Source organism: Panthera uncia, chromosome B1, assembly GCF_023721935.1.
Source record: "Panthera uncia isolate 11264 chromosome B1, Puncia_PCG_1.0, whole genome shotgun sequence".
NCBI classification, from domain to species: Eukaryota; Metazoa; Chordata; class Mammalia; order Carnivora; family Felidae; genus Panthera; species Panthera uncia.
Window position 1 is genome coordinate 1,110,303 of NC_064811.1, and position 18,012 is coordinate 1,128,314.

An 18,012-nucleotide genomic window follows, 5' to 3' on the forward strand; every position below is an offset into this window, starting at 1 on the left:
GTGGCAAAAGCAAACGGAAGCCTCTCACCCCAGACACTGTGCGTGTGAGGTGCCGGGCACCCGCGGAGTCCCTCAGCTCCGAGCGCCTCTCCAGAGCACGTGACGCACAGGTTTGCCGTGGCGTCCTGCTAAATGCAGAAGCCAAAACTGAAGGGTGCCCGATGAAGCTTCAGTTCACACTCAAGACAGGCGCCCTGCCCTGCCCTGCCCGTACCTGGTCTCTGTTGGGGATGGGGTATGAGGCCCATGGGCCCCTTCCCTCCCAGCTGGGTGCAGGTGTTGCTTGGTTTGGGGTGATTATCGTCGTCAGAAGAGTGATGACGCCTGGATGGTCTTTAACTGTTTCAGCGACTTTGTTGTTAATACAAGCGTGTTTGTGCTGGTTCTGTGATAAGTAATTCTAGGCTTGAACTGGGGAGGCTGCTCTCTGATTCACCCTGGAAAATGATCTGGGTCTCTCTAGGTGGTTTTTTCTTTTTGAGGGGTGACGGTGAGTCCAAGGATGGCTTTTGTTTGGTAGTTAGTTGATGAATCATGGCCAACCCTTGAGGAACAGAGTTGGATGAAGCCTTCCCTCTGCTTCCTGCCCCCTTTTCCAGGGTCACTAGATAGAAGACTGTGACTCTCAGGGATCTTTGGCTGCTACCCGCGGGCTTTTGTTTTGAAGTTCAAGTTCCTTCTTGCAAACGAAGGAGAATATTCTGCCTTGTGAAGTGGGTTGAGTTCTTCATTAACGTGCTTTGCTTGGTTCTCTCTGTCCAGCAGGCTCAGCTCACAAGTGTCTGTTGTGGCGTCCCTGGAGCACAGTGATGGGGCTGCAGTGGGGGTGGTGAATAGTTTGCTGGGAGACAAAGCCCGCAGTGGGATGGAGTCCTGCTGATGAGGACCTGGGCGGGGGTGGGGGTGTGGGGGGACTTTGCAGGCAAGGAAGGGAGAGCAGCTGGGGGAGCCCCACTGTGACGAAAATCCCAGGAAGGATCTCCCAGAGGCTCCGGCATCAGTAGCAATGTCATTGGTTACTGATGTGTGTGGTCTCAGTTTCCAAGTTTTAAAGAATCTGTTTCACCTTCCCTGATCCCAATTTTTTATCAATGCCATAGAAGCGAACCGTGCTTCATGTCTTTCTTTGTACGAACGTTCGTGGTAGTTATGTAGTATTGCATAACACATTGCCTCAGAACCTAATGGCTTAAAACAAGAGCACGCATAGGGATGTCTGGGTGGCTCAGTCGGTTGAACGTCCGACTTTGATCTTGGCTCAGGTCGTGGTCTCAGGATGGTGAGTTCAGGCCCCACGTCGGGCTCCGCACTGGGTGTGAAGCCGGCCTGAAAACCGCCGCCGCCGCCACCACCACCACCACCGCCACCACCACACGTGGATCCGCCCACAGTGTCTGCAGGTCGGGGGTTTGGGAGCAGCTCAGTGGTTCCGGCTCAGGGTGTCCCGTGAGGTCACAGTTAAGAGGGGGGCTGGGCTGGGGGATGGTCTTCCGAGGTGCTGCACTGATGGCGCCTGCGGGAGGCCTCAGCGCGTGGTCCTGTCCGTGGGGTGGCACCGAGGCAGGCTTCTGGTGGAACGGGTGATCCCGGAGGGCAGGGCGACGTCTTCTGGAAGTTCAGACTTGAAAGCCGGTGGGCTGCCTGTCTACACTGTGCGTTGGCTACGCTGGCAGTGCCACTCAGCAGGGAGGCGGGAGTCCTGGCAGCGCCTCCCGGGGCCCCTCGGAGGGTGGCGCCGTGACCATCCCAGAAGTCTAGAAGGCGGCACAAAGGTCTGAACGAGTGCGTGGGAGACAGGTGGGCCGGGGGCAGGGAGTGTGAGCCCTGAGGGGTGCGCGGAATCTTTGTTCCGGTGTCGTTGAGGCAGCGCAGTGTGTGAGCTTGGGGGTATCCAGCCTGCTGTGCCTTTTTGTGTGTCCGAAGTAGTTTATTAAAAGTATGGCAGTGGCCACCGCTGAGTGCTTGCCATCTGTGAGGAATGTGGCTGGTCTGCCACTGTGACGACCATCTTATTTATTGTTTTTAAGTTTGTTTCTTTTGAGAGAGACATGGTGCGCACGAGCGGGGGAGGGGCAGACAGGGAGAAAGAGGATCCCAAGCGGGGATCCCGAGGTGGGGCTCCAACTCACGAACCGTGAGATCCTGACCTGAACTGAGCCACCCAGGCTCTCCTGGAAAAAATCACATTCGGTTGTCACGAAGGCCTTTTGAGGCTGGCACAAGTTATCCCTGTCTCAGGGCTGGCTACGCTGAACCCAGACATGTAAAGTGACCGTCCTCTGCCAGTGGGGGGACGCAGGCAGGAAGGAGGAGTGGGACTTGGCCCTAAGCGTGTGCGTGTGTGCCTGCCTGTGCACACGAACGTGTGTGCACGCTGAACGTGCAGCTGTTGTGCCGCACAACTGCGTTGATGAGACCCCGCAGACCTTCCTGGGCAGCCGCTGCTTCCTGAACCTGAGATGCGGGAGGGAGACCCTGAGGCCCCGGCCAGAGTCTGGGTGGGCGACTAGGGTGAAAAAGTGAGGTGAGTGCTGTAGGTGGGGTGGTGGCTGCCACGACACTATTTCCTGTCCCCTAGCTCCGGATGCTGCCAGAAGGCAGGCAGGCAGGCAGCGTTGTAGCTGAAGGACGCTCCAAAGTCAGCCTGATGGAAGATAATGTTTCTGGGAGGGAAGGGCCTGTGGAGAGACAGAGCCATCATGTCCCCGAGTGCAGAGTTGTCCGGGGAGGGATGAGAGGGGGGTGAGGATGGGCTCCGGGTTCTGAGGGGCCATGAAAGACATTGTCCGTTGGCAGGGACTCTACCCTACGTGTGGGCCAGGCCATGGTCCCTCTCGGTGCAAGAGGGAGACCTCTTAGGGTGGGAATGTCAGCAGGTCGATGGATAGGACCAAGAGCCAGAAAACCGGTTGCTGAAACCATAGCCATCCAGGTGGGGTGGGTGCAGAGGCATCTGGGAGAGGGGCTGGCCGGCCTGGCAGGGATGTGGGTGCAGGGGGGAAGGGGGCCTCAAGGAGGAGTGGGGAATCTTGTTTGACGGGGGGCGGGGGGGGTGGCTGTGAACACTGTTAGGATTAATTCTGATTGAGGACATTGTACTCAGGGGCGGGTGATAGGGTGGGGGGGTCCACAAATGCATATGCTGATCTTGAGGAATCTTCAAGAGGAGAGTTCTAGAAGGCAAGCGTCCTGTGAGTCCGAGCCGTGCACAGAAGGCTCTGCTGCTTGAAGGTCTGAGACCTTCGGTGCTTGAAGCGTGGGGGTTGGTGAGCTCATCCCTCAGGCTGGGCGGGCGGGACAGAACCCTGCCGGCCCCTAGGCCGAGGGAGCCCCCAAGGTGAGAGGGGAGGGCAGGTGTGTGTGGGGCCGCGGCGGGGGCAGGGTGGGGATGGGGACAGTTCCCACGGGGCACCGGGGCTGGACTTGTGGTTGCCAGAGGCGCCCTGCGATGGGAGGGCGCAGAGCGCTGGGTGGCTGTGCACCCACACGTGGAGGTGCACGTGCTCCGAGGCCCAAGGCTGGGGGAGCCGGAGGCGTGCCGGGACGTGGGGACGAGTGGGGGACACGGGAGGCTGTAGGAAGCCGACTGTGGTGACCGTGGTGTGAGTGGGGGCTGCGTTTTGGGGCAGACGTGGCCCATGGTGGCCGGACAGGCGGGAGATCGGGGTGGCCGCATCGCAGAGGACGACACCACACCTCTGCTCACCCGAGTTCGCGTCGCTGTGAGTGCAGGTGCCGCGTGCCGACTGGGGTCTGGCTCCAGAGCGTTCTGGCCAGTGCTCAGAATCAGGCAGCAGGCCTTCGAAGGGGCTCTGCCGGGGCCGGAAGGCGGCCTCCGGCGGTGCCTGGGGCCGAATTCCAGTAAGACTAGATAGGAGCACTGATACCCGAGCTTCCTGTAATTGTCACGAGCTACGAAGTGTTCTTCCCCACCATTTAGAGGTGTAAAATCAATTCCTGGTTCATAGACCACACAGAGGACAGCAGGTGGGGCTCGCTTGGCCTGCAGGCCGCGATCTGTCAGCCTCTGCGCCTCTGCGCCTCTGCTGCTGGTGGCTCTCCAGCTTGGGAGTGCAGCGGGGCCCCCGGGAGCCCTCACAGCAGCCACGTCAGGCCCAGAGCGTGACCCGGCCTCGGTGTGGCCTGAGCACCAGAGGTTTTCCAACTCCCCGGGTTGTTAGCGTGCAGCCAAGGCCGCGGGCCCAGGAATCAGGCTTCAGGGTACCTGATCAGGGTACTCTGGGTCCCCCGGAGACCTTGGGGAAGACCGGAGTGGGGCCCGAGGTCCACATTTCTGGCCTGCTTCTGGGGTGCTGGCGCAGGCAGCCCCTGCGCGGCTGGAGGGCCGTGTCTGTGTGCCGACCCGGGCGGTGATGGGGCCTGGTGCTCCTGCCTCGTCCCCTGTGTCATCCATCCAGGCCACGCGCCCGAGTCATGGGTCATGGAAAGCCAAGCCAAGCCTCCGCCCCCCCGTGTTGACAGGTAGCGCTCGCGGGGCACTTTTCCCACTGCTGACTTGTCAAGGATGCCTAGAAAATTGTAACTTACTAATACTTTAGTGATTTGGGGAAAGTATGTATTTTCCTCTTGCCATTTATCATTTCCTGAGTTGTCATAAATTCCGTTGACTGGTTTTCACCACGCTGCTTTCATTTATAAACTTCTGACGAGTTATAGCAGCAGATCCTCACTAATTCTCTTTGAAGCTTTTGTGGGGTACAGCTCCGTGACGCGGGGGTAAGTGTGCCACGTGCTGGGTTCTCGGGGGCCGTGCCTGGACTTGGTGCGGACGGACCCGCAGTGGGCTGCAGTGTGTGGTTTTCTCACCCCGCCCTTGCTGTGCCCGCAGGTGGTCGCAGAGCACCCGGACGCCTCGGCCGAGGAGGTCAAAGAGCTGCTCGGCTCCCAGTGGGACATGCTCAACGAGAAGCAGAAGGCGCGCTATAACACCAAGTTTGCCCTCGTGGCCTCTCCCCAGTCTGAAGAAGACTCCGGTAAACCTAGAGCCGAGCGAGTGCGCTCTGCTGAGGTGTGCGGTGTGCGTAGTGGGGCCGGCCGAGCCCCGGTCTGGGAGCCCGGGGGCGGCGGGGCCGCCCTCCCCAGCCCTGTCCTTGCTGCCCGTGCCGGCAGCCAGGGTGTGTGTGGGCGCGATCAAGCCACCTCCGCTGTCTGGGGCTCTTCCCTCATCATCGCACGAGAGCCGTTCGGTGTCACCCTCCGTCTGGCCTCGGGCCCCTCGCTCTTGTGCCCGAGCGCAGCGGGCGCTCTAACCCCTGCAGCCGGCGGGGCGGTGTAGGGGAGGACGCCCAAAGGAAGGGGGCCCGGGCTTACGTGGCACGGTAGAGTCCGACCGTGGCCTGTGGCCCCCCTGGCGAGGCTGCCCTCCCAGCAGGGGCTGTGCCTGCCCCTCGCAAGGGGCTTTGCCCCTACAGGCAGGGGGGCCTTCCTGGCCTCTTTGCTGGAGAGCTCGCAGGGTGAGGAAGGTGACTGTGGACTGACCTTAAATGTGGGTGACCTCTGGTTTTTCACAGGCCTTCAGTTTAAATATCAAAAAAATGCTACTTTGCATTGGTGAACGGAAAGAGAAGGGAGACTTAACACTGTGAGCTTTTGGAGGAACCGTGACGACGGTCAGATTTGTCATCTGTGCGTGCTTGGACACGTGTTGTGGAAAACCGACGTTTCTAACGTAAAAAATAAGTGTGATGGGTTGGTTATCAGTTTAAATACAGAACAGTTCTGTACCTCAAGGTTCAGCCCCGAAGAGCTTTGGAGGGGCCAGATGTAAAGTGTTCGAAGACCCCCTAGAGGGGGGCGAGAGCCAGAAGGAGTCGCACTTTCCTCGTGGGCACCTGCTCGTGCTTCTGGACCAGCACTGGTGCATCTGACCAATTGCACACGCACTAGAGACCTTTCTGTTTCGTTCACGGAGGATCTTGATTCTAGGGCCTCTGGGTCTCCACATCGACTCTCTCATGTGTTAATACTGACTTTGTCCAGTTCAGGATTTGTTGCAAATGCTGTCAGGTAGACTAGTAAGCATATTTTGGATTCATGCACTTTCTTTAAAAGGCAAAAGATCACCTGACTCTGTCACGACCCTACATCTAGAGGAGTGTCCCTTTTCAATGACTGGCTTAAGAAGGAGTCGGGTTTTCCTGAAGCCAGATTTAACTATCCTTGGAGTAAGTGTGCAGGTGGTTGTGGGTCGTGTGTGGTCACTTGGGACGGCTACCGAGTGTTTAGACGGGGGGGCAGGGCTGGTCTCCTCTGTGTGTGTGTCCAGCGTGTGCTTGTCCTGGGGGCCCTCCGGCCTCCCCATCGGGGCCCCCGTGCCGGTAACCAAGATGGCGGGCGGACTGTGTTTGTGGGACAAGCTGTGCCACGGCCTCAGTGTGAGGAAGTCAGGCGGATGCCCACGTTGCTTACCTGTGTACGAAGCCCCTGCTGTGTCATTTCGGGCCCAGGGGACGTCTTCCGCGAGGACTGCGGCCCCACCTCACCTGTGTGAAGGTGAGCCGCCGGATGGCGGCTGCTGCTAGCGGGTGTCTGTGGCTCAGTGGGCACGTGCGAGGAGGCTGGGCACGCCGGGCGGTGGAGGCTGCGGCAGGCCGAGCTGGCGGTGCCCTGTGCCGGTGGCGTGGGGACGGCCTCCTAGCAGCCGCCACCGCCCCCACAGCTCCACGGGCACACCTCTCCTGTGCCGCCACAGCAGCCCACGGTGCCGTGGCCGGGAGGGGGCCGGCTGACGCCGTCCCGGGACTGCCCGGCCGCTCAGCTCTGTGCTCGGGTCTGCCCCGGCCCGGGGTGACCTCCTGCTGGGCGCCACACTCCTGGCCCGAGGGCTCTGTCCCGCCTGGTAGGAAGGTTTGAGGATAGCGCTGCCCTCCCACAGGATGTTTTTCCCGGACGGTCCAGGGGTAAGCCCTGCACCTCTGTAAGAGAGTCATGCAAACGGAAATGCTGGGTTTGCGTTTGAAATCAACATCGGCCTGTTCAAATTAATCACCTCTCTAGAATTTGCACTGCGAATTCTTACTGCACCGTAAGATTACCTTATGTCTCACTTTTCTAGGTCAGTACTGTTTGAACACGTTAAGACTTGGATTAGTTGATATTCGTGGGAACACGTAATTGGCACAAACCGCTGGTAGAAAACCCTTGGTTTGCAGACACCGCAGCAGTGTTGCTGCTACCCAACATGCTTCTTTAAGGAAATGTATAAAAAGTAGCAAGTTGTGTCCTTTCTAAAGTTCCACTTAAATTCCTCCATCTTTGAGTGTTAGTAAACTCCTGGGTTATGTTTACATTTAATGCTCTAGTACATTAAAATGTTATCGTGAGAAATACCAATGTAATAATCTGTAGATTAGGTAAGCGTTCTCCAGTATTCGATGTTACGTGTGCAGAATGCAGAGAGGTTTGGTCCTCAATTCTTGGGCCCTGGGAACCGACGGCCCTGCAGGAGACCCTCCTGGGCTGGGTTGGTGCAGAGTGCCCCGGCTGGGGGAGCAGTGCTTTGGAGGGTGGCTCGTGGAGTGCTTTTCATGTCAGTTTCGCCCATTCTCTGTTCCAAGGTAACATAAATGGGAAAAAAAGAAACCATACCAAGAGGACCCAGGACCCTCCTGAAGACGTTGAAATAGAAGACGCACCCAGGAAAAGACTCAGGACCGACAAGCACGGTCTCCGGAAGGTAACTGCACCCCGGGTTTGTCCAGGCTGGAGGACTGTGGCCCTCCCGTGTGACTCTTCAGTGGATGCCTGTGGGAGGCAGGAGGCCTTCCTCTGGGGTGGTGCTCAGTGGGTGTCGAACGTGCATCAGGGGGCCGAGTCTGCCTGGCCAGGGTCCACGTAGCTAGAGAGACGGTGGATTCTCCCACCTGGCGTACGGTGCTCATGCTTGCAGGGAGCGTGAGCCTTTTCCAATGTGCTTTATGACTCAGTGTCATTTATGGAAACTGGCTCACACGTCCAGTGAGCTCCACGAACCGGGAGCGTAAACAGGCTTTGCATCTTTAAATTTTTTTTTTTTTTTTAACGTTTATTCATTTTTGAGACAGAGAGAGACAGAGCATGAATGGGGGAAGGTCAGAGAGAGGGAGACACAGAATCTGAAACAGGCTCCAGGCTCTGAGCCCGACGCGGGGCTCGAACTCACGGACCGCGAGATCGTGACCTGAGCCGAAGTCGGACGCTTAACCGACAGAGCCACCGAGGCGCCCTTAATTATTTTTTTAAGTTTATTTATTTTTGAGAGAGAGAGTGGAAGCGGGGGAGGGGCAGAGAGGGAGACCCAGAATGTGAAACAGGCTCCAGGCTCTGAGTTGTCAGCACAGAGCCCGACGCGGGGCTCAAACTCACGGACCGCGAGATCGTGACCTGAGCCGAAGTCGGACGCCCAACCGACCGAGCCACCCAGGTGCCCCAGCAGGCTTTGCATCTTATGTCTTAGCGTAAAGCTGTTTAGCGATAGTTGTGACAGAGCAGTTGTGCACTTACGGTTTTGAGTAAAGGCTCATACCATCTTCTAACCTAAGAGGCTCCTTTATTGTTTTGCTGTATTTTTGGAATGGAAAGTGAATTCCGCATATCGTTGAAGCGTAAATATGCGGCCACCACATCTTCTGTCTTCTTTCTCTTTTTTGAACGTTAAAAAAAAATTGTTTATGTATTTATTTTGAGAGAGAGGGAGAGAGCCCCAAGCAGGCTCCAGCCATCAGCGTAGAGCCCAGCACGGGACTGGATCCCACAAACCGCAAGGTTACGACCTGAGCTGAAACCAAGAGTCGGACACTCAACCGACTGAGCCACGTGGGCGCCCCCGTTACTTCAAAGCTGCTTTTGAAGTTCAGGGGGCACACGGGCCCTGCCCAGTGTGTCTGGCCACCAGGGCCTCTTCTGGGGCACCTGTCAAGTGTCCAGTGCTGAGATAGGTAACGTTCACCTTGAGTCGCTGCACTGCGTGTGGTGACTGTGCCCTCTGGCCACCTGGTGTTAGAGCAGCCCTTTGCTGGCAATCGTAGTGACCTCGGTTGCTTTGAAATATTTGCATTTCATATTTACCTTAAAAAAATGTGTGGCCCTGGACATTTGAAATATCAAAACTCGCATTAAATAGCTAGGTAGAAATGTTTGATTAGCTGATAGCTCAGGAAATAGCAAACAAAGAGAGTAGTGGTGTCTCCCCGGGTTTAGTTATCAATCTGAGTAAGCGCGTCCTACAGAATTCCCAACACGTGGAGCCCTGGATGCGCCAGGTGCCGCCCCGTGCGCCTGTTCCCTTTTGCACAGTCCTGTGACCCGGTCCCCTGGCCCCTGGGGCTGTCAGGAGAGGTTGTCTACTCCTGCTTCTGGTTCCGAGTGCTAGGCAAAAACGGTCCCGGTACCGTGTTTTTGGGTGGAGTCTCTCGGTGGTGAAACGTGCTTTGCGGATGACCTTTGTGAATTTCACCTGGAGCTGGTCTCCGAGTCGGGGCCCCTCCGAGTGGGGGGTCAGCACGGTGACATCGGCACTGACCCGGGGCCCCTTCAGGTTCACGGGACAGCCTGGGGGGCGGACCCCCGACTCCACTTTGAATTCAGAGGCAGATTTGAGTAGCACAGCGAATGCCGCTCACGTGAAGAGTCTCGGCAGCATGACCGTTAGGTCGTGAGGCGCGGCCCCGCTGGCCCCCTTGTCCCAGCAGATGGCAGAGTGGAGAGGGGTGAGGCGGGGTCCCCCTCCTGGCGCGCGTGGAGCCCATCTCCAGAGGAAGACCTTTCTGTCGCACGTTTCAGCCACCCATGTCGTTTCACGTCACATTTCTTCCCTTCCTCTTGTTCTCCTGTTTCTCGTGTTTAACAACAGAGAGAGACGGCGAGTGACAAGACGGCCCGAACAGGTTCTTGCAAGGCCATGGAGGCCGCCACCTCGCTGAAGAGCCAGGCAGGTAATGTGGGCATTAGCGCTTCTTCCTTGTTGGCAGGCCCTTCCAGGCGCCTGGTGGGCTGCAGGTGGACGGACGGGGAGCTGGGCTGGGCCAGGGTCCGGGGAGCCCGGGGCTCTGACGGCCCAGGGTCCAAGGATAAGGTGGAGGGACGTTCTCGCACAGCTGAAAGATCAACTGCTCGAATGTGTAAGTTGTTCGAATGATCCAGCTGCGTTTTATTGAAGTTATTTTTCTACTGATTTCCGTTGGGCTTCATTTTCAGTTTAAAATGCTGCTAGAAAAGTTCCTTAAACCAGGAACATCCACGTTTCTAACTTGCTGGTGCCAGCTGTTGCTGTAGATTCCACCCCTTCTTAGGAGCCGGTCCTTCACTTACTGCATTAGCGGAAGTAAAAGTCGTGACTGGTTGTTTCCCTTTCACGCGTTGAAAACTGGCTTTGCATGTTTGTGAAAAGTAACCGTCAAAACATCGAAGGGGGAGTCGGGCCGCCTTGCCTTCTCACTATCGTTTTATCGTATCTGATAGTTTATCACAGGGGGTTTACCATCTCCCAGCTCGTACCTAGGAAAGGAAACATTCACGGGAGGAGTGGGGGTTGGAAATGGATTCATTTCCCTTATTTCGCAGCAAGTGCTGTGCTGGTTTTTAAAACTCGGTTAAATAGACTGTCGGAGGGAAGACGTTTACGAGCAGTTTGAACACTGAGTGGCTGTTTGATGATACGAAGGGATCGAGTGTTACTTGTAAGAAAGGTGTCGCGGTGTGGTGCTTGTATTGAAGACTTTGTCTCAGAGACACGTACTGAGCTTTTTACAGGTGAAACGGGGTGTGGAATGTACGCCAGAAGAACGTGGCCAGGGGGACGTGAAACTAGGCGTGGATGGAGCCTTCTGGGCCCCAGGTTGATGGATTCGGGGGCCAGGCAGGGGGACAGTGGGGCTCACTGTACAGTCCGCCCTTGTTTAGAGTGAGGTTTTTTCGCGGTAAAAAGTTAAGCCTTTAGTGTCACAAAGCGGCCCGGGAAGTTTATCTCTAGAACCTCACTTACTGGGGGGGGTGATTTTAAAGCAGGAGAGAAGGAGATGGAGGGCGGAAGACTTCAAGTTTTACTCTACAAACCAAAATTGTCTTACAGCAACGAAACACCTGTCTGACGCATGCAAACCACTGAAGAAGCGAAATCGGGCGTCTGCAGCAGCGTCGTGCGCTCCTTTTAGCAAAAGTTCATCTCCTTCTGCGTCCCTAACTGAGAATGAGGTAAAATCATAATCCTAGCGTTAACTGTGGCGTTCACGTGAAGGCCATTTAGTTGCCCAGGTGGAAGCACCAGTGAGTCAGACTTGACACGCGTGACACTGGTGTTGGCCACAGGCGAACGTAGGTGAGTCTCAGGTCATTTAAACTCTGGGCGAGTCGGAGGCGGAAGAAGCGACGACTTCAGCCTCCGTGAGCGCCACAGACACGCATGCACGCAGAGTATGCACAGGCGGGCGTGCATGTGCTCCGGTCTGGACGTAGTGCAGTTGTTCTCGCAGTCTGTCTCTGGAACGTTGTGCTCCGTGTAGCCCTCACATTGTAACCTGGCCCACGTCACCGCAAGCCCGCTCTGGCCCTGGCACGACGCGCTGTGTCACTCGAGCTGACCCTGGCCGTCGTGCACTCACCCACCTCGGGCGGGAAGAAGGGCGGCTTACCTGCCGTGGCGCCTCTCAGCGGCTTTTGGACCTGGGCTCCCGGAGGAATGTCCTCCCGCGTTCCCTGGTTTTGGTCCTTTAAATTCTGGCATATTCTTAGGTACTTGAGTGTGGAGGTGAGTCACAGCTACCATGGTAATACGACTCCTCTATTTTCTGGATTTGCAGAACACACAGAAGCAGAGTGACAGCTCTCTGAGGCTGTTCCCACCCTTGTATCATGACATCTGGACTTCGTCATCAAATCTAAAGTCTTTGCCACTCTAAAACCAAAACAAAAAAACAGCCTCAGAATGCAAGCGTAGCACTTTTTGTCCAGAGGGGGCTCTGGATTCCCGATTCTAGTGACTACCCGAGGAGCTTCTATTCCAGTTTTAATTCCTTGTTGTTTTGTTTCCTGGGGGCCTCTCGTCCTCACTGTAGACAGGAGGCCTGTTTTTAGAACATTTATGAGGACTTGCTAACTTTGGGCTTTTTCGAACAAGGTAGTAGCCCCTCGCCCTGTTGGGTGACAAGGTGGCCCTTGTGACCCGGCCCCTGCCACGGTCACTGTCTCTCAGCCTCGGCTGCTTCCTCCCTTTAGACGGGGGGGCCCCTCCCCTGTGAGGTGTCCTCGGGGGCCCAGGCAGCGGGCAGTCCGATGGGGTGCGGGTGCAGAGAGCCACCCGGAGAGGGGTCTTTTCTGGGGACTCAGCACCAGTAGCGGTGGGGGCTGCTCACGTGCGCGGGACTGGAACTTCCTTGCCATCTGATGTGCGCAGGGGACTAGACCTCTCTTCTGTTCGGGCACATTCACGAAAATGCAGTAGGCACTCACTAACCTTCCGGGGGGCTGATTGAAACGTGGAAGAGACCAATTCTATACAGATTTTTTTTCCTTTTTCCTTTTTTCTTGTCGGAATTATGATTAGTGTTGTAAAGAATTTTTAAAAATGAGGATTCCCATCCCAAAGAAAAAGAATACTAAAAATAAAAAGTTTCAGGTCCGTAGATCCCTTTTGCTTAAAGTCGGCTTTTATATGTAAAAAGATTTTTAATGGGTTTTTTTTTTTTTTTTCTGTCATCGCATTCTGATCCACCATTCAGTTGAGTTTTTACTTAGACCATCGTCAGATCCAATCAAAGGCAAGGCGCTGAGGCTGCTGAAATCTTCTCTGTCATTCCTGGTCAGAAGCTGTACAAGTCAGAGGCCTGGGCTCAGGGGCCCCCTGGCCCAGGGCAGGGAGGTGCGGGGGGTGGAGGGTGGGGGTGGGGAGCGGGGGGTGGTTAGGGTCGGGCAGCCTGACTCTCATTGTAACCAGGGTGAGTGTGGTCTTCCCGGTTTAGACATTTGTTCTGAACTCGGGGAGACTTAGAGGAAGCATTTTATAATCAGTAGACTTAACTGATTCTTAATTCTTTGGGACTTTAGAAGTGGTTAGTTTATTAATTATGTTTATATTCTATATTAACTACATTATAATCCTATACCTTCCTGCATTTTGAAGGCGATACATAGTTCCCATCACGTGCATTCAGCTCCTTATCCAACAGCGTTTAAACCACCAGGCCTTTGATGTCAGGCCACTTCTGCGTGGCTTGCAGGAGCCTTCCATTAGAGCTAATTTTCACAGGATTACGTTGTTCATTAAAACCACTTCGGGTGAACGAAAAGCCTTGTCTGTTATGTGTTGACGCTCCAGAGCCACAGCACGCGTTCACGGCGTACTTGTGCTGGCCGCCTTCGGGAGCAGGAGGCGCAGGGTGCGTTACAGAAGCACCGTGCAGACCTGGTCCGGGGGCGCAGGGAGTCAGGCCCCGTGGGGCTGCGGTCTGCGCTGAGCGGCCCTCCCTGGGGCCACGCACCCGTTGCTGCTTCTCCTTCCTACTTTTGTCACCCTTGATTGGAATAAGGGCTGGTCACAGAGCTGGTGTTTCAAGATCTCTTAGGTCACTCGTGGTTTAAACTCTTCTCAAAAAAGGTAAACGTGGGAAATAAAACTTATATCGGAATGACTGCTACCAAGTGCTTCGTCGCCCTGATGGTGAGACGATGAAGAGAATAGACGGAGATCGCACACTTGCGTGACAAAGGCCTGTGAGGGAGTTAACGTGATTTCAGTGTCTTGTAACCTCGTTTCTTATTCCCTTAGTAGAGCAAATTCTTACCTCTTTCGCCTTCACTGGTAACAGCTTTTACGGGAGCCCACATCGGCCAAGTCGGATGTGAACCCAGCTGCCCCGTACCGCACTTAAATGCTGTAATATTCCAGACGCCTGCTGCAGGTGGCACGTCCACGCACGCACTCAGTGACACTCGTGCCCCAGTCATTTTATGGAAGATGTGTGACAATCTGATTTTACTGGTATTAATAACACACACAAATGAAGAGAACAGATAACAAATTTTAAGAGCAAGGTAAGATGCCCAGGCAAGGCCATTTACCCGATCCCGCTCATCTCACGATAGAGGCACACTCCTCCCGCAGCGGTCCGCGTAGATGTCAGGCCGAAGGGACGCCCGCCACACGGGGCTGCCCTGGGCCTGCGACGAGGACGCCGCGCCGAAGGGGCTGGCCTTGCTAGAGGCCACCCTCGTCCTCTGGCTCATGACTTACCGAGTTTGTCCCGAACACTGCCGGTGCCCGCACCGCCGGAGAGAGAGCGAGCCGCACACAGTAGGAGGAGCCCGCGTCAGCTGCCCCGTTGCCAGCTGGAATGCACTCAGCACTGTAGACACGAAACCGCTTTCCAACACCGAAGGCAGGAAGGGTTTCGGTTCTGTCCTTTTTTTACTACACAGTTTTACTATGACACTAGACACTGAATTTGTAGGAAGAATCTCATTTTCAGTATCATACGAGCCATTTAACTCTTTTGATGCAGCGACCAGTATCTTGGGGATACCTCGATCAGGTTATTTACAACCACAGCTTAATCGGTTGCTTTTGTAGGACGTCAGCTGTCACATTACATGACTGAGTGTTGGGTGTCGCCCGCCGTCCTACCCCGGGGCGTCCGCATGCCTGCATGGAGGGGCACAGGCCACCCTTGCCCCTCAGCTCCCGGAGGCAGGACTGCTGTTGACGTTACCGTGTTAGGAGCCCTCGGTCATTCCCAGCACACTCTTCACACGCGTTCTACCTTTAATGGAAGTTTCTGACTAATACTTGTGTTCTAACCGTTAAGTACTGTAACGCATGTAAAACACTTGGGGTACCTGACGCCTTGCAGGGACTCGGTGGTTCGCTATTGTGACAATAATGGTTATAACAATAAAAACAATAAAATCTCCATCATTCCATTTTTATCCCAAAGTATAAATTCTGCTCTGGCATGAAGAGCTCTCCTCCTGACTGCCCCGTGCACGTGGGGGTCGAGTGGCAGACGCTGGGTCTGAGGAGCACGGCCGGGCGCTAGACTGTGGCTGAGCGCTGGGCGGGTGGCTCTGCTCGGACGCGGCGGGAGGCCCGGACGTGAGTGTGGGCAGGGCTGGCGGAGAACTCGTTACGAAATCGGAAGGTGCGAAGGAAGGTCGTGTAGGAGTGGCCCGGTTCAGGAAACTATCGCAAGCGAGGTCGAGCCCGTTTGAAACTGTAGCGCGGTGACTTTTGCGTAGATGGCCGGCCGGCTCCCAGCCTGCGCCGGGGGCGCCAGAAGTCAGCCGGAGAGCAGGGGCTTTCCTCCCCGTTGAGGCGCCTGCCGGGGTGACGGGCCCGTACGTCCGCTGAGCGGCGTCAGCCGAGGACACAGGCGGGTGTGGGGTGGGGCAGGGATGGGGGTCACGCGGTGTTCCTCCACGGGGGAAGGCACCGCCCCCCACCCCCGCCCCGAGGATGTCGGGAAGTGACCAGGCGGGCGGCCAGGCAGTGGCAGGTGTGTTCAGCTCCTGCAGGAGGCAGACGGTCCCGCGTGGGGCAGAGCCGTCCCGCTCCAGATGGCAGCAGCGGTCTTGCTGGGGAACGCTCCCACCCGCGGCTTTTCCTGAAGGTGAGTGGACAGGGCTCCTGTTCTGAAAAGAGCTTAGGAGGCAAGGAAGGTTGTCTGCCACGATACACATCCATTATGCTACTAACCAAACATAAATTCCCTCATTTCGTAAAGAGATCAGAACGACACCGAACACGTTCTAGTCTTGCCGTTTGAGCTGCTTGTTGTGGAGGTGACTTTTCTTGTACGTAGAACCGTTGTTAACGGCCCCACTTAATTGCTTCAGCCCATCTTGCTACCCCACGCTGGTGCCTGGTCAGCGGCGGTAGCTACGAGAAGGAGCGCAAGGCATTCGGAAGAGGTGAAAGCTGTCTGAATATGTAAAAGTTGAGATTGTAGCTGTTCTGAGACTGGAAGTTTCCCGCGATGATAGAGGTCCCGTGAAGTACGTGCACCTATCGGCAGTACAGGTTCCCGTTCTGTTGATGCACCTGTTAGGGGCTTCTGTCTCCCATGTGGGCCTCCCTCCAGAGTTAATACAAGAGTTAAACGTCTGCCTCCGATGGTGATGGATTTGGGTGCATCTCCACACCCTCTTTGTAATTGTGTCTGTTACATCTCTGTCTCCCAACTGAAAATAACCCGTTTTTTTCAAGAGGGAGCTAGCTCCTAAAAACCAACAGGAAATGTAGGCCGGACCTCATGACAAGGATGCTCCGTGTGGTGAACGGAACCCGCACGGTGCATGGACGAGTCCTGTCTGTCCCGCCCTCCAGGAAGGGTTAGCCTGCTTCGTGGGTGATCGCTGTGGGGTCCCCCGCCTTCATGTGTGTCTGAGGCCGAGCTTTTCGCCGGAAGGTCACGCACAAGCACAGAAGGGGTTCAGATGAAGTGTTCAGGGTTTGGGGGGGTGGGACGGGAGTGGCCGTTACAGGATTTTTCGTAATTGGGGTGTTACCGGCCAGGCCACACGCACCGTGTGAGACCTGAACCGTTAGCGACCCGATCGGGACTCCCGTGGTCTCTTTGGCCCTGACCTGCCTGCCTAAGATTTGGGAGCAGAAGTGTGTGAGGAGAGCCAGCGTTTGCCCGGGGGTGGTGACGTGCATGCCCAGCAAGGGTCTGTCCCCAAGCTGAGAATAAAGCTGAGATTGTAAGTTAGCATCTGGTTCCGAAAGACAAAAAAATGCACCCACGTGTGGATGTGAAACTCAAATGATGAAGGGATGCCCTTGAAGAGGGGTCTTGGCCGAAGCCTGATGTGAGTGGTGTGGGGCCTGCTGTGGGAGACCACGAGCGGTGACTTTGTGTGCCATTTTGGTAACAGCACGAGCGTTTTTGAGTCCAGTCCTCCATTTGCTGCATCCAGCGCAGCGGAAAGGGGAGGCTTGGTGACCCAGAGGCCCCGCGTGTGGCCAAGCTGGAGAGGAGGCCGTGCTCCTGTCGGAAAGGGCAGACGTCCGTACGTGGGCAGGTCTTCTGGGTTCCTTTCTCGCTTGGTTTCTGACCTAACGCTTCTCGACCACGTTTAGCCCCTTTAGGTTGTTAAGTCCATTTTAAGGTGGTTCTGATCAGGTAGACTTCGTGTGCGGCCTGGTGAGGCCTCTTTCTACTTCGTGTGGGCGGTAGCGTTCCACGCTTTTAGAACCGTTACGTTCAGCCTTTAAAAATCTTTAAACGGAGAAAGTAATTGCCGAGGCCTGCTGGTTATCTTTGGATATGAATTTAAAGGATTGCCATTAGCTGAAAGAATGGAGTCTGGTTAGAAAAGGAGTCTCCACACGTTGTCAGTCTGTCACTGGCTGCTTCTTGGGTCTTAGGTTTGTCTTCCTTCCTTTTTCTTCCCTTTTTTTGTTTTAAGAAGTATACTGGCTCCTTTGTATTTTAGGATTTTTGGTTAGGGACATTGGTGTTGATGCCTTTTCAGTTCTGTTTTGCTGTTTTACCTAGCCTGTTAGAAATCACCACTGACTTACTGGCCATTGATGGAAAGCCAACTACCCTTAGCAGGTGGAAAATGGCATGCACTGTATTCAGCCTGTTCCTTGTACTGTCTGGGAAGACGCACACTCCCTTCCACACTCCCTTCCAGGCGCTGTCACCAGCCAGGGAGGATGTCCCTCAGGGTCCGTCCAAGAACCTGACAGCGACTAGACAGTTACACATTAGATCCGCTTTATAACTTCTTCTGGCCTACACGGAGCTGTTGAGTTTGGGCACATAATTCTTTGGTGTACATTTTAAAGCATGCTGATCATTCAGGCACACTGTATCTTTAAGAAATGTCGGCCCATGCAGGGGTGCAGGGGTGTGGGGGGAGGGCTTGCTCAGCTGCAGGTGGGAGCTTTGCTACTGTTTTCAGCTGCCCTGCCTTGCTATTGCTGCTGCCTGTAGCAGGCTGGCCCTGGCCCCTCCCCCACTGCTGAGGACACCGTTGGGACGGAGTGGGGTCGGGTCGATAGGACATTGTAGAGAC

The 18,012-nt window shown here is 55.6% G+C and overlaps 1 protein-coding gene and 1 long non-coding RNA gene across 3 annotated transcripts in view; one reads left to right on the forward strand and one right to left on the reverse strand.

The window, feature by feature from the left end:
• LOC125922558 (uncharacterized) overlaps positions 1–18,012 on the reverse strand; it is a 92,470-nt gene that overhangs the window by 54,723 nt on the left and 19,735 nt on the right. The window lies entirely within an intron of this gene.
• Positions 1–18,012, forward strand: part of NSD2 (nuclear receptor binding SET domain protein 2) — a 77,433-nt gene that overhangs the window by 36,103 nt on the left and 23,318 nt on the right. The window contains exons 5-9 of one of the 2 annotated variants that reach the window (XM_049630160.1): positions 4,850–4,994; positions 7,578–7,696; positions 9,851–9,932; positions 11,069–11,190; positions 13,800–14,900. In XM_049630160.1, coding sequence (XP_049486117.1) covers positions 4,850–4,994; positions 7,578–7,696; positions 9,851–9,932; positions 11,069–11,190; positions 13,800–13,862 — 531 coding nt within the window. In that variant the 3' untranslated portion in view covers positions 13,863–14,900. Of the gene's footprint in view, positions 1–4,849; positions 4,995–7,577; positions 7,697–9,850; positions 9,933–11,068; positions 11,191–13,799; positions 14,901–18,012 lie in introns of those variants that run through there. The other variant, XM_049630159.1, reaches the window with a different exon arrangement.